Source organism: Danio rerio, chromosome 8 (genome assembly GCF_052040795.2).
Source record: "Danio rerio strain M-AB ecotype USA chromosome 8, GRCz13ab, whole genome shotgun sequence".
Classification (NCBI taxonomy): domain Eukaryota; kingdom Metazoa; phylum Chordata; class Actinopteri; order Cypriniformes; family Danionidae; genus Danio; species Danio rerio.
Window position 1 is genome coordinate 58162109 of NC_141028.1, and position 20392 is coordinate 58182500.

The 20392-nt window shown below is 36.2% G+C and overlaps 1 protein-coding gene and 1 long non-coding RNA gene across 4 annotated transcripts in view; one reads left to right on the forward strand and one right to left on the reverse strand.

Annotated features, from left to right (window-relative positions):
- LOC147835830 (uncharacterized) overlaps nt 1-7037 on the reverse strand; it is a 121551-nt gene extending 114514 nt beyond the window's left edge. For all 3 annotated transcript variants that reach the window (XR_015498499.1, XR_015498500.1, XR_015498501.1), the window contains exons 1-2: nt 6745-7037; nt 2264-2362 (exon numbers count right to left, since the gene is read on the reverse strand). This is a non-coding gene — a long non-coding RNA (uncharacterized LOC147835830). The remainder of the gene's footprint in view (nt 1-2263; nt 2363-6744) is intronic.
- A 15-nt stretch (nt 7038-7052) lies between these two features.
- bin3 (bridging integrator 3) overlaps nt 7053-20392 on the forward strand; it is a 107608-nt gene continuing 94268 nt past the window's right edge. Inside the window, exon 1 of the mRNA NM_001123044.2 lies at nt 7053-7177. Within this exon, the coding sequence (NP_001116516.1) occupies nt 7170-7177 (8 nt within the window). The 5' untranslated portion in view covers nt 7053-7169. The remainder of the gene's footprint in view (nt 7178-20392) is intronic.

Consider the following 20392-nt stretch of genomic DNA (forward strand, 5'->3'; position numbering starts at 1 on the left):
CTTATTAGCTAATACCAGTAAAAGTCTTCCTTATGACGTTCTGTGAAGCAACAAGCAATCGTGACCTCCGGGAAACGTGTGTGTGTGTGTGTGTGTGTTTGAGCATGCTTGCATGCACCTGTATATCCGTGCTGAGTGCTTCCATCTCCATATTTTGCTTTGTTATATGTATGTAAACATCAATTTCAGTAGAACTACCAAAAATTGCTGTGTCCAAGTTTCAATAGTACTGAATATGTAAGTAATTACAGCCAAACGATCACAGTAATAACCTTCATCACTATGGGTCAAAGAGGAAGCGACTTATTTTGGTGTCTGCATCAGATTAAATGTATATCGAATGCTAGTAATAGGTCTACTTTGCTCATAAAAAGACAAAATCTGGGTGATATAATGTTGTCATTCAGTGTAACAGATATATTTATGTGAAAAAAAGGCACTTGGAGTTTTTTGTGGTCGCTTTTATGAGCATATGGAGGACTCATATGTAGGATTTAGAGGGATCTTTGATACGTTTTGATCTCCTGTTACTTCTATGGCTAAAAGTTGCTATGTCCAAGTGTTTTAATAGTACTGAATATGTAAGTAATTTCAGCCAAACGAGCTCAGTAATAACCTCCATGGCTATGGGTCAAAGACGAGATGACTTATTTTGGTGTCTGCATCAAATTAAATTCATACTGAATGGTACTAATGGGTCTACTTTAGTCAAAAAATGACAAAATCTGGGTGATATAATGTTGTCATTCAGTGTAACAGATAGATTTATGCAAAATAATGAAATTACATAATTTGACATGAGTGTATTTAAATATATATATATATATATATATATATATATATATATATATATATATATATATATAAGCGATCATGCTAAGTTCTACTACATTTTAAATTATATTTAAAACAAATTCCTTGCTGGGAAATGGGTGAAATTATTGGTAACACTTTACAATAAGATTGTATTAGTTAATGCATTTACGAACATGAAAAAACAATGAAAAATACATTTATTACAGTATTTGTTCATGTTAGTTAATGAAAATGAATGTAATTTGTAAACTCACAATGCATTAATTAGTGTTAACCATGAATTTGGATGTTCATAATGCATTAGTAAATGCAGAACTATGATTAATAAATGCTGTACAAGTATCTTTTATAAATATTTCATGTTAGTAAATGCATTAACTAACATTAACTAATGAAATCTTGTTGTAAAGTGTGACTAAATCATTTAAAATGAAAAAAAATATTTATTTAAAATGACTACTTCATATTTTGGGGCTCCATTATGATATTTTATTATGATTTTTGTATTAAAATATATAAATATTATTAATAAGCGATAACATTAGGTTTCCACTACATTTTAAATTATATATTATTATTAAATTACCTTTAACAATATATAACATAGAGATTTAAAATGACAATTATTTCATATTTTGCCCTGTCATCCATGATTCTTGTTTTAATTATGTCTGACAATATTGATCTAACATAAAAATCTGCTACACTTAGTGGAATTTCGAAATATAATATAATATAATATAATATAATATAATATGAAATAATATAATATAATATAAAATAATATAATATAATATGAAATAATATAATATAATATAATATAATATAATATAATATAATATAATATAATATAATATAATATAATATAATATAATATAATATAATATAATATAAAATAATATAATATGAAATAATATAATATAATATTATATAAATATAATATTATATTATATTATATAAATATTATATTATATTATATTATATTATATTATATTATATTATATTATATTATATTATATTATATATTATGTAGTTAGATTTTTTTTTCTTCTAAACATTTGAATCTACCAAAAAGCTGTATTACACTGATATTCGATTCATGAGAAGCTCTTCTTGCCTTTGACCCATATTAAAGATCACGCAAGCATTAACTTTGCAACCCTTTTCAATCAATGCTCAAGATAAACACTTGAAAAGTGAGTCAGGTTTTTTGGGGAAATGGAGTCTCGCAGCTCATCCCCCCCTCTCCCGCCGTGTCTCAGCATGACTGTTCACTGTCCGGCTTTGGATCAGAGCCACGCTGAACAGCCTTGTTTGTGCCAAACCGGGTTGCAGGCTTGGCTGCCCTGGAACAATATGCGCAGGGGACGGCACCAGAAATGTAAATGTGACCCGAGTCAGCTCCGAAGCAGGCCCTGTTTCACAACACTGATTCACTGTTGTTTACCTGATTATTTAGCTCCATGTAACCCCCTCATTATGGCTGGCCATTAAGACTGAGAGTAAACATTCAGCGTCGGCCCATGTTCTGTGACTCATCTTCTCTCTACGAAAAACAAAAAACAGAAGAGAAAGAAGAAAGTCAACTTTACTGATGGCCATTCACTGTAAAAAACTAAATGCAGGGTTCCACACAATTCATTCATGTTGTCCCGACACAAATATAAGTGGAGTGAACTTAAAACAGTTAAGCTGTCCCAAACAAATCTCAAGAATTGTGTTGTTTCAGCTCATTTTAGATAAGTAGTTTGAACAAACAACAATCTTTTTTTTAATGAGTGTTCTCGTACAGTGTTTAAATGAATAAATTGTTTTGTTGCCGATATTTTTGGTATCTATCCGTGTTCCAACGGGACTGTATCTCTTTCTGCATGTCTTGCATGTCTCTAATCAGATGGAGGCACTTGGAGTTTTATTTGTGGTCACTTTTATGAGTATATGAAGGACTCAACTGTTGGATTTAGAGGGATCTTTCGATATGTTTTTACCTCCTGTTTACTTCTATTGCCTTATAATAAGGCCCAGTGGTAAAATCTTTTCATCGTTCACAGAGTTGATTGGTGTTATCCTTTTGTGCAGGGGAAATGTTCATTGCTTCTCATTTTGTTGTAAATTAAATGTTTTCCAGTTGATGCGTACAGTATACTTGAACACACACCTGAATAAAATACAAATGAATGCATTTGTCTGTAGTTTTTGTGTTTCACACACCAGCAAATGGACTGGTGAAGAAAAAATAGAATTAAAAGACACCAGTTTAATGGCGTGAGATGCAAGGTGATCCAATTTATCCATATATATATATATATATATATATATATATATATATATATATATATATATATATATATATATATATATATATATATATATATATATGCAGTTGAAGTCAGAAGTATTAATTTTCCCCCCAATTGCTGTTCAACGGAGAGCAGATTGTTTCAACACATTTCTAAACATGATAGTTTTAATAACTCATCTCTAATAACTGATTTATTTTATCTTTGTCATGATGACAGTTAATAATATTTGACTAGATATTTTCCAAGACACGTCTATACAACTTAAGGTGACATTTAAAGGTTTAACTAGATTGATTAGGTGAACTAGGCAGGTTAGGGTAATTAGGCAAGTTATTGTATAATGATGGTTTGTTCTGTAGACTATCGAAAAAATATAGCTTAAAGGAGCTAATAATTTTGTCCCTAAAATGTTTTTTAAACAATTTAAAACTGCTTTTATTCAAGCCGAAATAAAAGAAATAAGACTGTAAAATCTCCACACTGTAAAATCTAATGTTGTCTTTATTTAAAGAATTAAGTAATTATTAAATAAAGTTGTAAAATTAAGTAAAGTTGAACATAACTTTAATTTTAATTTTGCATTCTGGTCCTATCACATAAAAATATGAGTTATTTTAACTTATGTACCATGAAAATGCATAAACTTAAGATTTCCAGTGTAGTGAGCTCAAAATCATAATTAATTCTTTGAAAAAAATAAATAGTTTTCACAAATGTAGTCTTGACTGTAAAATTCTTATATGTGCAACCTTTTAAGTGCAAAATCTTTTTTAAATCTTTTTTTAATTGCCTACAGGTATATTTATTCATCATAATGGGCAGTGGAGCAGTAGGTAGTGCTGTTGCCTAATAGCAAGAAGGTCACTGGGTCACTGGTTCGAACCTCGGCTCAGTTGGCATTTCTGTGCATGTTCTCCCTGCCTTCGCGTGGGTTTCTTCCGGGTGCTCCGGTTTCCCCCACAGTCCAAAGACATGCGGTACAGGTGAATTGGGAAGGTGTGTGTGTGAATGTGTGTATGGATGTTTCCCAGAGATGGGTTGCGGCTGGAAGGGCATCCACTGCGTAAAAACCTGCTGGATAAGTTGGCGGTTCATTCCGCTGTGGCGACCCCGGATTAACAAAGGGACTAAGCCGACAAGAAAATGAATGAATTTTTTCATAGTATATTATTACACACACGTATGCACACACATGCATATATATACACTGAAAACCCTAATAAGTTGACTGAACTAAATTATTTGAGTAAACCCGTTGCCTCAATTAAATTGAGTAATGGAGTCTTCCAAAACTTGCATATTTAGGTTTATTTAACTTGCGGGTTTTATAGACTATACTTAAATTGTTCAGTTCACCAAACTTAGTACTAAGTTAAATAAACTTAAATATGCAAGTTTTGGGAGACTCAGTTAAATTGGGGCAACAAGTTTACTCAATTAATTTAGTTCAGTCAACTTATTGGGGTTTTCAGTGCAGAAAAAAAATATTATTAGAAATTCTTGACAATTTCTTGGCTCTGTTAAACATTATTTGGGAAATATTTAAGAGAATAAAATTCAAAGGGGGGCTAATAATTCTTCAACTATAATATATATATATATATATATATATATATATATATATATATATATATATATATATATATATATATATATATATATATATATATATAATTTATTTATTTTTTATTCTGATCTGTACTTATTAATGATTCATGATATTTTGTTGCAAAGACTAAGATGTGTAGGGTTTAGTACAAAAGTATTAATATGGTTACATGATTATTTGACTGGAAGTGTGTGTCTATAGAAAATTATAACCCTACTCCTTTAATAGTAAAGACAGGTGTTCCTCAAGGCTCAATTATGGGGCCAATTGTATTCTCTATCTATATAAATGAACTTGGTAAAGCTGTTGAGTCAGCAAATGCACACTTTATGCAGACGACATAATTAATTACACTATTGTTTCATCAATGAAAGTGGCAATAGACTCTTTACAAAATGCTTTTAATTTTCATTCCAAATGTCTCTCGATTGCTTAAAATTAGTATTGAATGCAAAAAAAAAAAAAACTAAATGAATGATCTTTCCCTGATCCAGATTATCAACACATAATTTTAATATTAAAACTTTAAATGGCGCACAGATTGAAAAAGTTGCATCTTTATTCTTATTATAATGTCTAGAATGGCTTGAAGAACACAAATAATCCATGTATTTCTCACAGAAATAGACAATAAAATCGCTAATTACATATGATCTTTCCATCATGATTGTATCTCTATGAGAACATGTAAGGACAGACCACAAACCCAATGAGAATGTCAAACAATATTGTTAGACTCACTTTAATAACAATGTTACAACTAAAAAACAACAATTATCATATATTATTATGTATTTACCAGAAACAAAAGTATAACATTACACTGCATTCATAATTTTTTGTGTGCCACCCCAAGATTTGATGCGGCTGCTTCTGGTCACCCCAAAATTTTCTGGGGGCGCCACTGGTGTTGGTGTGGGTTTCCTCCGGGTGCTCCGGTTTCCCCCACAGAACAAACACATGCACTACAGGTGAATTGAGTAAAACTAGCCGTAGTGTATGACTGTGTATGTGTGAATGAGTGTATGTTTCCCAGTACTGGGTTGCAGCTGGGAGGGCAGGGCTCAACAATAAGGACTGCCCGATGGCCCGTGGCCAGCGCAAGAGATGCTCTGGACAGCAGACAGAATGGTTACTGGCCCGATCGGACCAGTGCTGCCTTGTCACTAAATTTTAATTTGCCAGCGACTATTTGTCAATTGCATGCAAACACAGTCTTAGAATCGCAAAACAATTTGTGCTTTTAAGTCTTTGAATGCTACCTTTTCAATGAAGTTGTAAACACCATATTGCTTTCGGTTCCTCTCATCTGATTGGATGTTTTGAGCACGTTATTCCTACCATAACCTAGTAAAAACCAGTACAGTGAAGAGACAGCAACATGACAGCCACATTAAATTTACATGGGTGCAATACCATGAAAAAATAAGTGATGTTTTGCATAGTTTGCCATCACTTTTAGGTCAGCCACCTAGTTTTGCAATAAAATACCTGCACATTTTCTATACTGCTATATGTTTTACTGCTAGATATTTTAACATTTTTAAAATATTTAAATTTTAGATTCACAGACATTGTGTTTGACACATTATTTAAAATATGTTGCTAAAAAAAAGCTATTATTTATTTATTTATTTATTTTTGGTGTGGGGCCTGTGAACATTTTGGCAGGGAAAGTAAAAATCTTAACCACTGGTCCAATCGGGCCTGTAGAAAATATCCTAAGCGTTGAACCCTGGAGGGTATCTGCGGTGTAAAACATATGTTGGATAAGTTGGTCGTTGAATGAATGTGTGTGTGTGTGTGTGTGTGTGTGTGTGTGTGTGTGTGTGTGTGTGTGTGTGTGTGTGTGTGTGTGTTGAAATATTTCTTTAGGGCAGTGAAATATGTAATTAATAGGCTATCTATCACCAACAGAAAATAATTTTTGTTTCTCAACATTGAATATTTTCTTAGAAGTTTCTTTAAAACGCTATAAAATATTTTTAGGGTAAACATTTAAGACATGTTTCATACCTGAGAACTCGATGAACTCGATTAACTACATAACTTGCTAACTTGTTAATCGAGTGACGTTACTGACGTCGAGACACCTGGGGATTGTTTCTTGACATTTCCTCAATACTCGTCGACGACAGCCGTTAAAAAGTTTTTTCTTTAAGAATGTACAGTATGTAATGCTGACAATTAAGCACTAATACAGTCAATTTGAAATGTGTACAGTAATTCTAACCCCAGTGAGATGTGAATCTCGCGCGGTACCTGTTGCGCGTGTGGTTTGACCGCTCCGCTTTCCGTAGTTTAAATCCTCTCTCGACCTCTGACTTGCAGTAAACTTCTCTACTTCCTGCTCGCCGTCCGAATCTTAAAGGCTGAAAAGGCGATGTTTTTGAAGAAAGGGGATTATATGTCGATTGATTTGGATTAAACTTGAGTCCAACATGAGCTGGTATGTATAACAACGCTTTTGTGAGTTAATAAATAATAGTAATTCGTTTGTTTTGTAGCGACTTGAAGTGCCGCTGCATGTGTTCCAAAACATAGTGAGCTACCTATCTAGACTGCACTTGAGCGCGCGCTCGAATACAGCTAAAATGCTGCCTAGTTAGGGAGCGCGCTAGTTTTTGACACACAACTGTTGACTGGCTAGCAAGATCGCGAGACAACAGTTTAGTCATGTTTCAGGGAACAAATGAGTTTAACTGCCTTTAAACTGATGTTTGGAAGCTGAAAAATCGAGATGTGTCATTAATTTTTTGTGTTTATCAACGTAAACGTATATTTCTTGTTAGCCAATGCTGGTTTTCCTTAGATACAGTAGTTAGCTAAGTTAGCTCACAAGCCCTCGGAGACACATTGTTTACGTTTTGATTTAACACTCTTTTGTGTAATAGCAAATATAGTATGGTAAATGTGGTTTTATATTCAGACATTCTCATTAATAATATAATTTCAGAAAAGTATTCTTTGCTAATTCTAAATAGGGAAATCATATTAGCAGCAAATGACTATTAAATTACAACATTGTTTACAGTCAATTAGATAGTGTTAATGTTGTTTAGAAGTCATACTTGCATGCTAATTTCGATTGAATATTCAAAGTAACATGGTAAACAATATAGAGACTGCTAAATGAACGAATGTGCGAATATAAAACCAACTTTACCTCTATTAGTATGCAAGTCTGCATCCAGATAGGCTACTATTGGTACACCTTGTGATATGAATTATAGTTACATCATGAATCATTTACAATGAGCTTTTAGACTATTTGGATTCAGAGATAGGAGGGTTTTTTGCACTTTGTTATCACGGGAACATTAACTTGTCTTACTCTGATTTTATTGTTAAAGTTGGTTTTATATTTGCCCATTCTTACTTTTAGTATTACAACTAATAATCATATGGAATATATATTAGTTAATTTTCTTTCGGCTTAGTTTATTAATCAGGGTCGCCACAGCGGAATGAACCGACAACTTATCCAGCATATGTTTTAGACAGCGGATGCCCTTCCAGCTGCACCCCTGTGCACCCATACACACTCTTTCCAGTAGCGTAAAGTAACAAATTACAAATACTCTAATAACTTTGAGTAGTTTTTCTCAGGAATTGTAATTTACTAAGTAGTTGTATAAATATGTACTTATACTTTCACTTAGGTACATTTTTAGTGTTGTATCTGTACATTTACTCCACTACTTTCCTTCAACCTGCAGTCGTGTCTTTATTTCTTTCTTGTCTACGGGGATTAGAGAAATCAGTCCTGTTATTCCTGTCTTATCAAATCGCACATAGAAGACAAATCGCATCGTAATGAACTACCTCAAGACATGAGTGATTTATAATTGCAGCAAACAATTTGAAAGCATTAAAAGTGTCCAGAAAGATGTCCAAAACCTTTACATGCATTGACCCAGAGACAGTTTAGATGCATGTAACGGATGAGAAGATGACAGATGTTTACTGTATGATGACCGAAATGGCCTTAAACACCCAGCAGGCACAAGACATCAAAACATGATGTCAGATTGACGTTGTACCCCAACGTCCTGGGGACGTTGCATTTCGTGGTTAAATAAAAAAACGGATTGGCGTCAGAACTCAACGTCAGGCCGATGTGAGAGTCCAAAGTCCAACCTAAAATCAACCAAATATCAACGTCTAATGATGTTACAGCTTGAAGTCGTGTGGACGTTACCGATATGACGTCTATCAGATGTTAAATTTTGATTTCCATTCCTGACGAATAAATGTCAGTATTTGAAGTTGGTTTAAGATGTTGGCAAAATGTTGGATTTTGATCACTTTCTTATGCAACCTAAAATTAACCGAATGTCATATATATATATATTAGGGCTGAACAAAAATCTTTTAAGCTTCGATTTCACAGTATGCATCCGCAAAAGCCGCATCACAGGATTATATGATTTATTAAAAGTAAAAAAATAAAGACATTATTAAATATTATTATTTTAAAATAATTTCTGACCATGTTATTTTACATTTAATTGTTAAATTTCAGTATTTGAATACTGCTGGACTCCCCAGAAATCCATAAAGCACTGTTTATTTATTCATTTTTGTCGATCTAAATTAAGGAAGTCTTTCTAAATAGAGCTATTCAAATAATCTGATGAAATTATATACATCACAATATACATGGCAATGTCAGACTTTTCCAGTATCGCGAGAAGGGATGGGTGATATCAGTTACAAAATACCCGTAACTCAATAAAATAAAAAAAATACTATTTAATTTAATAACGGTAAAGTGTCCAATCGGTCTGTGCAATGAATTATTACAGTGGCACATGTGCAATGCAGTTTTGCATTCATGAGTCTGTTTACAAACAGATATTTACTGACATTTTGCTTTCACTCTAAATTTACTCATCATCAATCGAGTGTTTGAAATCACTTCTTTTTGTTTCCAGACATGGTTTTGTATCACAGAATGAGCAAGATTGTATTTTATACTGTGACAAAGGCTAGGTCAATTAGCTTTGCGATATAAATATACTTAAGTCTTATTAAAATGCCTAGAATGGCTTAAAGGGCACAAATAAACCATGTATTTTCATTCATTCATTCATTCATTTTCTTGTCGGCTTAGTCCCTTTTTTAATCCGGGGTCGCCACAGCGGAATGAACCGTCAACTTATCCAGCAAGTTTTTACACAGCGGATGCCCTTCCAGCCGCAACCCATCTCTGGGAAACATCCACACACACATTCACACACACTCATACACCACGAACAATTTAGCCTACCCAATTCACCTCTACCGCATGTCTTTGGACTGTGGGGGAAACCAGAGCACCCGGAGGAAACCCACGCGAATGCAGGGAGAACATGCAAACTCCGCACAGAAACGCCAACTGAGCCGAGGCTCGAACCAGCGACCCAGCAACCTTCTTGCTGTGAGGCGACAGCACTACCTACTGCGCCACTGCTTCGCCCCATGTATTTTCAAATAATCTATATATAATCCAAATAATATAGGCTATGTCTAAAATCGCATACTTCCATACTATATAGTACGCTAAAAACAGTTTGTGAGCCGATTAGTATGTCCAAATTCGTAAAATTTGAAAAACAGCGAGAAGTATCAAGATGACATACTACTTTCGCCGAGATTCTGAAGTGCACATCAGATGACTATGCTATCCCATGATGCACCGCGAGAGAATTCTTGAATGGGAGTGAAGTGACGCAACTGATGTGGATAGGTCACATGATCATGACAAAATAGCAGCGTTTCATTCATACTGCTCGCTCTGATACTGTATAGAACGCACTTTTCTAACAGTCGAGTAGTAAAGTCAAACTCAAATGCAGTAACTACTCAGTATTAGGCAATTTCGGACGCAGCCATAATCTTTATCATATGCTGCTGATGTCTCTTTTCTGTAATCCAAATGTGGAGTATATATATGTAGGGCGCCCCCTAGCATCCAGTATGAATAAAACAGAAGTAATGTGTAATGTGTTAATCGAAATGAAATGGAGATCGTGTTTCGACATGTGCTGTGATTCTCATGCGCATCTGCTCAGGGAAACACGGCTCTGTGATCAGTAGTAAATCTCAGACGAAAGCCCAGAGGTCACAGTTTTCAGACTGAACGGTTGACTTGATTGAACTTGGGGAAACTGTGGAGATGATCAAATGTCGTTCAATAGTTTTGGCTCATAGTTTTGTGACCAGACTTGACTAATACATGCAAAAAAAAAAGAGAGAGAGAGATAAGGTTGCAGTTCATAAAGTCCACTCTATTTAAAAACAATTCCGCATTTTGACGTCATTAGTCGTCAGTTTTTGTCGAATACAAAGTGAGGACACTGCTTTTCTGGCCGTCTCTTGTAAGATATTAAACATCATTTGCATTGTCAGTCGATCAACTTTAGAAGCCGAATTCACGTCACAGGGCTGTACTGAAAGGTCAGCGGCCAGCAGAGGATGCTTCAGTTCCAGTACGCACTTCGAGTTAGGGTGAAGGCCTGAATGAGCCGGCAGTGAAAGGATTCTTTATAAACCATTCTGACCCGCTTCATTCATACAGGGCCTTTTGCTAGATACAGTGACGTGGTCGTTCTGACACTGGGGTCGCCCTGACAACAATTGCAGTTTCCTAGCTGTCAACCGAGTCTCTGTACTCCTCGCAGATAAGATCCCGACATAAAACTTGCAGGCTCAACAGATAGAGCTCCTATTAGCTGGCTTTTCTGCTCCGGCTGTTGTGTAGCGTGAGTCAAGTTCGCCTGTTCTTGGTGTAATTTTGAAATCAAGTCTGAACGAAGCTTTGTTCACGCTACTGTCACTACTGCGTCTGTGATCAGGCTGATAACGTCAAGCCTTAGATTTCGGAACAGGGTACCTTTTATGAATCTGTGCATCTGCGAACGGAGAGGATCTGAGAAAGTCGACATGAAAGCCATGCATCTATTTGGGATTCATTTAGTCTGCCTCTGTCGTCTCTGCTAAATTGCCAGCAGTAATTTATTTAACCACAATTTTAATTGTAAAGTAGGGCTGCTTGATACGGGAAAAATATGCGATTTAGTGTTGTGTTTAGGATTTAACATTAGCCCCTTTCACACAGTAATACCGATAAATATTCGGAAAATTTCCGCAACGACTTTAACGGTAGATTCAAAAAAGCACTCTTCACACAGGCGAGGACGTTACAGAATTTTTCCAGAAAAGACCATTCACGCATCCATTCCAAAATACCGGTGAATTCTGACGTCATTAACCAGAAATGAACAGCAGCGCTTGTATTTGTAAACATTTGACTACATTACAAATTCTGTGGATGGATCAGTACTGTATACAACTTTGATGAAAACATATGGAGGAACACTTTCGCATGTCGAGATGTACATGATATGTGTGTGTGCTGGCGCTCACCGACTGCTTCATGTGCACACGCGTCAGAGCTTGAAGGTAAATACAATGGCTTATCATAAGCATTTTATCGATAATTTTTCACAGTTGACACTAAGAAGGAACTTAGAAACGTTATCTTACTAAAATCCAGTAGCTAAATGTGAAACGTATTCAAAGGCTTTTATTTTCATAAACCGCGCGGGGGTGAATGCCTCTGAATGTTCTGATTGGCTGGAGTAGACGTCTCACGTAGACGTCTCGCTCTTTCCGTCAATCTTCCTTTTGCGTTCACACAGCGCAGCATTCCGGCAAATTACCAGCAATCTTACAACTTCTCTTTCCGGAAAACAGCCACAACGAATTTACTGTTATTTTCAAAAAGGGCCTGTTCACACATACAGACCATTCTGGAAAATTGCAAGTAATTTTCTGGACAGGTCTTTATGTGTGAAAGGGGCTACTGACACTATTTTCCTTAGAAAAATGTAATTTTTATTGGCTATGTTTTTTTAAATCAATTATTTATTTAATGAAATCAAAATAAACAGATATTTTTTTTTTCCACATCTAATTCATAGTAATTCAGACAAAACAAAAACAAAACAAAACAAAAAAACAGTGTCAAGGTGTAAAAATTTTAACTACCTAGGTGCAGAGTCTAAAGCGTATGGCGCAAAAGCATTAACGGCGTGTCTGAATCCACTTTTGCTATTTTAAGGACAGAAAAATAATTCAGTATATATGAGCAATATCACACAAGTAAAAGTGTGCTATGGCTGTATATCAGCACTGGTGGGAGGCGTGCATTGGCACGAGGCCGCAGGCCTGTTTATACAACAGTTCGACGGCACAATCTTGTACATAAAAAAGAAAATCAAACACAGAGAGTCTAAAACCCTTTTGTAGGAACTACTTTCTTCCGCCATTCATTGACATCTGCAGCTGATGTCAGAACAGCTAAAGCCGTTACTAATTCACCAACGTCACTTTAGAGCTAGTAATTGAATGATTCTCTATAGCGTAATGTGAAGCGGCGCTTCTGGTGTGTGACCCTCTTAAGGTGATGACAAAACAGCAAATTTTGCTCACATTTTAAGATTATACGGCTGAACATGACATGAAATGCCATTTGTTTACATAGTTTTGTCACCAGACTGCTGTTGTGTTTGCGATAAGGAGGGACAAGGCTGAATTTAGCTTCTTATTCGCAGCTTCTTATTGACTTTATCCGGTCCACCTTAAGAACCACGAGGCTTCCATTTTTCAGGGTGAAGAGGCCTTAGTGTGATGTTACTGGCAAAATATTGCACGGCTATCAGCCAATCAGATTCAAGAACCAGACAGAACTGTTGTATAAATACTTATAAATAAGTATTCAATAATCTGATACATGTAATATCTGTATGAGGTTTTTAATGACATTTAATACATATTTTTTGCATAAATCATTTATGAGCAGTAGGTGTTTTCAATTGTTTGATTAAAAAAAAAAAACCTGCCTGTTACACATGTAAATATGATTATTTTTTTCCCTCAACTCAATGTTGATTGCTGAAGCAACATAAAGTTTCTGTTGACTTTTGCTGATAGGGGAAAACAGTATGTGAATGCAGTCTCTATTGGGAACACCAAGGTTGTGTAAATATCCTTCCTTCGAGGAGACACTTCCAGTACAACCTGTGACTTAAAGTGTGTTTGACACCTCTGCTCTTGCAGCTCATTTTCTGTGGATTTGCAGTTGTTCGTTGTAACTTTCCTTCAATTCCGGGTCACTGAAGCGTGAGAGTGGTTAGTTTTGGTGATTTTGGATCTTGCGTTAATCTTTAAGTTTTCCGAACAACCACAACTGTGATGCACAATAGTGTTGCATCATCGGTCTGGGAAATAGTGGCCAAGGTGAAATATCCAACACTGGCGCATCGGAAATGCGTGCTTGTGAAACTGCAAAGATGTACTTCAACATTGATTGTTTCTAGGTATGAACAATACAGGGCATTATGATGCCAACAACGTGTGTTTCTTTTCACACCAATGATATTTATAGGGACATATTATTGACAAATATTGTCAAGTTATTTTTGTGCCCCCTTTTAGTGCATGTGCACAAAAAGACAATGGGATATATGCCAAGCTAGTGTGTTTCCAGTACTGATAAACTTCCGGTGACCTGTTATTGTGAGTTTTTTCCATTTTATATGGTTTCTTTTACAGCATCGATGTTGTAATGTAATTCAAATACAACCAGTAAACAGACTTTGCCATTAATTTAGTTGCTCAAGTGTAAAACGAAACAAAAAGCCGTTTGCTCGCACGCACCCGTCAGAATCGGCAGGCTAGCGCAGAAGCTCCATTGAATATACTCATATTCAATATGCTCATATTATAAAGATATGGTGGGGGGGAAATGTAATTTAATGCAGTGCTTCTTGTACAATCTGTGACCCACTTTAAATCGAATATCACTCGTCTAGTGGAGATCACTGATTTTTAAAGAAAACAAACCTTAAACGCGCCAATTTTGCATTGGCACACAATTAACCAGAAACGATTGACTTAGGTTATTGGCAAATTAAAAGTCCTATAAGCATGCTTTGGCATATACCCTATAGGTAGGTATCTCTGCAGCCCAGAGAACTCGAAGTGGGAGGGACTTATATGAAGCCAGATCGGTCTCAAAAATAAAACGTTTGCAAAAATAAAACTCATACATGCACCGCACGATTCACAAAATCCAATTCTTAACTTCGAAACACAATTCAAAAATATACAAATTCTATTTTCAAAAGGGGAAAAGCAATAAAATCGTTGCATGATTACTGTAATGTTTAAAAAGTTCCATTTAAAAGCTGTGAAGGTCACGTGACCATCAAAAAGAACGCAGCATCTCATTTCTCATTTCTCTGTTCTCGTGGTCTCCTAGGTTCGTTAATTCGAGGACACCTGGCATGACCGTTCTCCACAAGAACGCAAGTCCACTCTATGCATTCTTGGAATTGAGAAACAGCCAATGATTGTTTTTCCGATTTTAAACTGCAGGAAAGTGATTGAAATTCAGAACTTCTTCTGAGGGAAAATCTGATCACAACAACCATTAAATGGCTTTCAGTGATGATGTGAAACCAATACTCGAAGACCACACATTTTAGCCAAGTATTACTGGAATCTTTTAGAATTTCCCAGATTTGTCTCAGACAACCAATTCATGGCTGAAATCGCACAGTGTGAGTAAACCATACCCAAGGTAATGTATTTTACATTTCGCAAAAATGTAGGTTGAGGCGCATTTGAGTCTGGCTTAGGAAGGTGCTCAAAGGTATTTTGGTGTCAAAACACAATCCCAGCGCCAAAGTTCGCTCTGGTGAGCGGTTTTGAACTGCTGAAACGATTTTGGATTCTTTTAGTATTTATATAATTTCACTTCTTTTTTTTATTTTGTTTAAAGTATATTGACCTTATTCTAAAATGCGGAAGTGCGCCTGTTTTCGCGATTGTCTTAGAACTTCCGTTTCAGTCTACTAGGGGAGAAATGACAAGGAATAATAAACGGCAAAAAACGGTCAAACTACTTGCTCTACAAACAAATGTTTGCATGACTATACAGACCAAGTAGAATAATATAACAAGGAAATATCAGTTTGCAACATCAAACAGCGAAACGAGCAGTTTTTAATGTATAAAAATGAATGGAAGGGAATGAGACCGGAGTCTAGTGCTAAAAAGATTCAAATGGCAGCGCCCGCTCGTCTGCGGAGAATAAGGTCAATACTGGGGCCTTCAAACTAGAGGAAAATTATTGAAATTCAGAACATCTTCAGCTAAAAGAAGTTTCTCCAACGTTCTGGGCATTTTCTCTTTTTCAGAGCATTTTCTGTAAACCCTAGAGATGGTTGTGCATGAAAACCCCAGTAGATCAGCAGTTTCTGAAATACTTAGACCAGCCTGTTTAGCACCAACAACCATGCCACGTTCAAAGTCACTTAAAATCACCTTTCTTCCCCATTCTGATGCTCGATTTAATCTGCAGCAGATCATCCTGACCATGTCTACATCCCCAATGCATTGAGTTGCAGCCATGTGATTGGCTGCTTAGAAATTTGCGTTAAAGAGCTGTTTGACAGGTGTACCCAATAAAGTGGCCGGTGAGTGTATATTGCGTGAATGGTTGTCATGTCCATGTGTTGTGTAAAAAGTTAATATATTGATTATTGTGACAGGCCTAATCGTTACTGTAATGTAAACCTTCTCATACCATGAAACCAAATGTTGGTCATACTGTCCAGCCCAATGCACCAATATAAAACATCATTATATCGCTTGTTACCACTGCTGCAAACAGTAAATCCATTTTCTGTATTTAAAAGCAATCTAGGAGAGTGTAAAAGCAAGCAGAAACGTCTACAAATCTACAGTATGTCTAATAATAACAAGATTTTTATAATGCATGTCTGCTTCAGTCACCAAAGTTTCTATTAAGTAATCTTCATCCAAGCTATATAAAGGCTTATGGGAAAATACCAGGGGTTTATTGCAGGAACTTCCTGTCTGTGGTATAATCAGAGAATATGAAATATTGTTTATGGACATTGTTCACGTTGTGGCATCCGAACGTTTTGTTTGGCAAATGATGTATGATATCATTACAAGGACGCTGCTAAATACTGACTTTATTATGTCAACCAATGGCGCCTTTTAGACATCAAAACAAGACGTAATGAGTGGTAATTAACCTTCCGTTTTAATCTGTTAATTACAGCGTTGCTCCAAACTCAGTGGAGAAACTATGGACATCAGCTTGTGTCTGTGGAGATAACGCTCACGTGATGGCCACTGTCAGAGTATTTTTGGTACTGTTTTATTTCTGTGTGCAAATTTAGCAACTAATTAAAACGTTGCTGTGAAGCTTGCGCTGCAACTCGGTGCATGTTTTATATAGACGAACAGCATCTGTACCTTCCTTCTGACAATAAAATGCCATGAGTGGCAAAATGATAGACAAACTGAACATATTTGATGATTATTACATAAAGCAGATTTTGCTGGATTGATATTTCCAATTAATACGTACCTCAGCCTACATTTTTGCAAAACATAAAATACGTTACTCCGGGTATGTTTCGTTGCACATGTCAGACAACAAATCCACTAGAGGGTGCCGTCTACACCAGTGCTTCTCAAACTGTGATATAGTATGGTATAGTAGAAAAAAATTAACATACTTTTAATGTGTACGATAACACCCATGTGATCTGTAAACTGATTTTAATAGGCTAAATCTTTTATTTTATTTTCTATTTCCTAATGTTTGTTATGTATTCTATCATTTGAAGCTAATTTCCTTCCCATATTTGTAACGTTTGTTGGGGCGTATCTCATATTTTTAGATCCCAATGTTGACGGGTATAGTTAAATCACTTTTCTGATCTAATTTCTAATTTAAATATGCAAATCCAATTCATATATTAAAAATACAAGTTAATGTTTAGATTTCAGAGATATACAAATAAGTCACATGTATTTCAAAATGTATCAAAAAGAGTTCATTCATTCATTTTTTTGTCGGCTTAGTCTCTTTATTAATCCGGGGTCGCCACAGCGGAATGAACCGCCAACTTATCCAGCAGGTTTTTACGCAGCGGATGCCCTTCCAGCCACAACCCATCTCTGGGAAACATCCATACACACATTCACACACTACGGACAATTTAGCCTACCCAATTCACCTGTACCTCATGTCTTTGGACTGTGGGGGAAACCGGAGCACCCGGAGGAAACCCACACGAAGGCAGGGAGAACATGCAAACTCCACACAGAAACGCCAACTGAGCCGAGGTTCGAACCAGTGACCTTCTTGCTGTGAGGCGACAGCACAACCTACTGCGCCACTGCCTCGCATCAAAAAGAGTTTCTATATGAATATGATGATTTTTATGGGATCCAAGGAACATTTCCAGGTTTTGATGAATAGGCTACTGTATGTTAGTACTTTACGTTTAGTTTAAGCACAACAGTTTTCTGTTTACTTTAGGAAAAGTGCTATTTTAAGTTAATTTTTAAAAGCACACGTTGACGTTTTTTTATTTTTTACCTGTAAGCACAGTGCAGTGTTAATATTCAAACTATTAATAATGTTAAAAGTGGCTGACAATAATACATTTTCATATCATTAGGAAGTAATCTGCCACATTCTTGAACTGTGCAGAGCTGCAGCTGCTTAATTAAGCCTATTACGCTACTATATTTCAATACTGGTCATTATGGTGGTACTTATAGAGACTATTTATTTCTTAGGTGGTACTTGGTGAAAAACATTTGACAACCACTAGTCTACACATTTCACCAACAATTTGGTCATCTGAGACAAATTTGGGAAATTTTCAATAATTCCAGTAGTTTTAGTCTTGGTATAAAGGCCCGTGCACACCGAGACGGTAATTGCTCGTGTTTTCCATCACATTTAACGCCTCATGACTATATAAAGGGCATCAATGTGATTGTGCACACCAACACGCAAAACACCAGGTGCAAAAGCGTAATAAAAAAAAAAACGCCTCATACTCGTTTTTTTTTATTTATTTGACGCGCCGCGTTAAAACCTTCTCCACCAATCAGGTTGGCACTTTTGTTCAAGTGCAAGGAGCTGCTGAAGTTACAGTACACAGCACTTGGAGGAGCTCAAGCCTAAAACTGTTAGTGCGAGCGCTGTCAATGCGAGAAGATGGCCAGAGGTGATATGAACGTGGAGCTGCTTATTGCTCTGTGAACAATAATCCTTTATTTATCGCTAGAGCTGGAACTGCTACTTTAACCATTTATGCTTGTTCGAGTCACCAGTAACTAACAACAAGCGTGTGAACTTCCTCTCTTCCTCTTCTTCTGTGTTACAAGCGGGTGTCGGAAGCTTAAAGTTGTGTAGCGCCATCTAACGTCAAGGAGTAATTTTGCACTCTTCTGCTTGACGCCAGTGAAAATCGCTTGGGTTTGAATACGGAAAAAACGTCTCTTAAAACGCTGACGATAAACGCAAAGGAAAAGCGTCCCGGTGTGTAGGAGCCTTAAGATTTGTTGGTTTGACGTTATCACTGACAGACACTTAATGGCCGTTGCGAACAGATTTTCCCTCAGAAGTAGTTCTGAATTTCAAACACTTTCTGTTTGAAGGCCCCAGTATATTTCCTCGAAATAAAAAAAAGAAGAACTGAAATGACGTAAATTCAAACATAATCCAAAATCGTTCTAGCAGTTTGAAACTGCTCACCAAAACTAACTTTTCAGAGGGATTGCGTTTTGACTCAAAACACTTTGAGCACCTTTCTAAGCTGGACTCATACGTGGCTTAACCTATATTTTAGCCGTCTGAGACAAATGTGGGAAATCCTAAAAGATTCCAGTAATCCAAGGCTAATATCTGTGTGGCAACGTTTCTCCAATCTTCTATTGTCCAATTTTGGTGAACCTGTGTAAATTGTTGGCTCAGTTTCCTGTTCTTAGCTGACAGGAGTGACACCCGGTGTGGTCTTCTGCTGCTGTAGCCCATCTGCCTCAAGGTTGGACGTGTTGTGTGTTGCTCTTCTGCAGACCTCAGTTGTTACTGTTGCCTTTCTATCAGCTGGAACCAGTCTGGCCATTCTCCTCTGGCATCAACAAGGCATTTGCTCCCACAGAACTGCCACTCACTGCATAATTTCTCATTTTCAGACCATTCACTGTAAACCCTAGAGATGGTTGTGCCTGAAAATCCCAGTAGATCAGCAGTTTCTGAATTATTCAGCCTGTTTGCACCAACAACCATGCATCAAAGTCACTTTAATCTCCTTTCTTCCCCATTCTGATGCTCGATTTGAACTGCAGCAGATTATCTTGACCATGTCTGCATGCCCAAATGCATTGAGTTGCTGCCATCTGATTGGCTGATTAGAAATTTGCGTTATCGAGCAGTTGTACCTAATAAAGTGGCCACTAAGTGTATACTGTTTTTTTTAACTATAGTGACACTGACACCTCCAATGGAGATAGAGATGTTGCACAATCATGTTGCTAGAATCTGTTTTAATGTGTGGACGGTATATATATTGCATCACCAAAAATAAATGAGGTCATGTCCATGTGTTGAGCGATAAGTCCATATATTGATTATTGTGACACACCTCATTATGCAGTAACAACATATTCTATCTAGCCCTATTAGTGCATCTTAAGAAGAGTTAAAAAGAGATTTTTTGTTTTTTATTTGGCCTCTTGAAGAACATGGGACCGGATCTTACAGCCTGACCGCTTA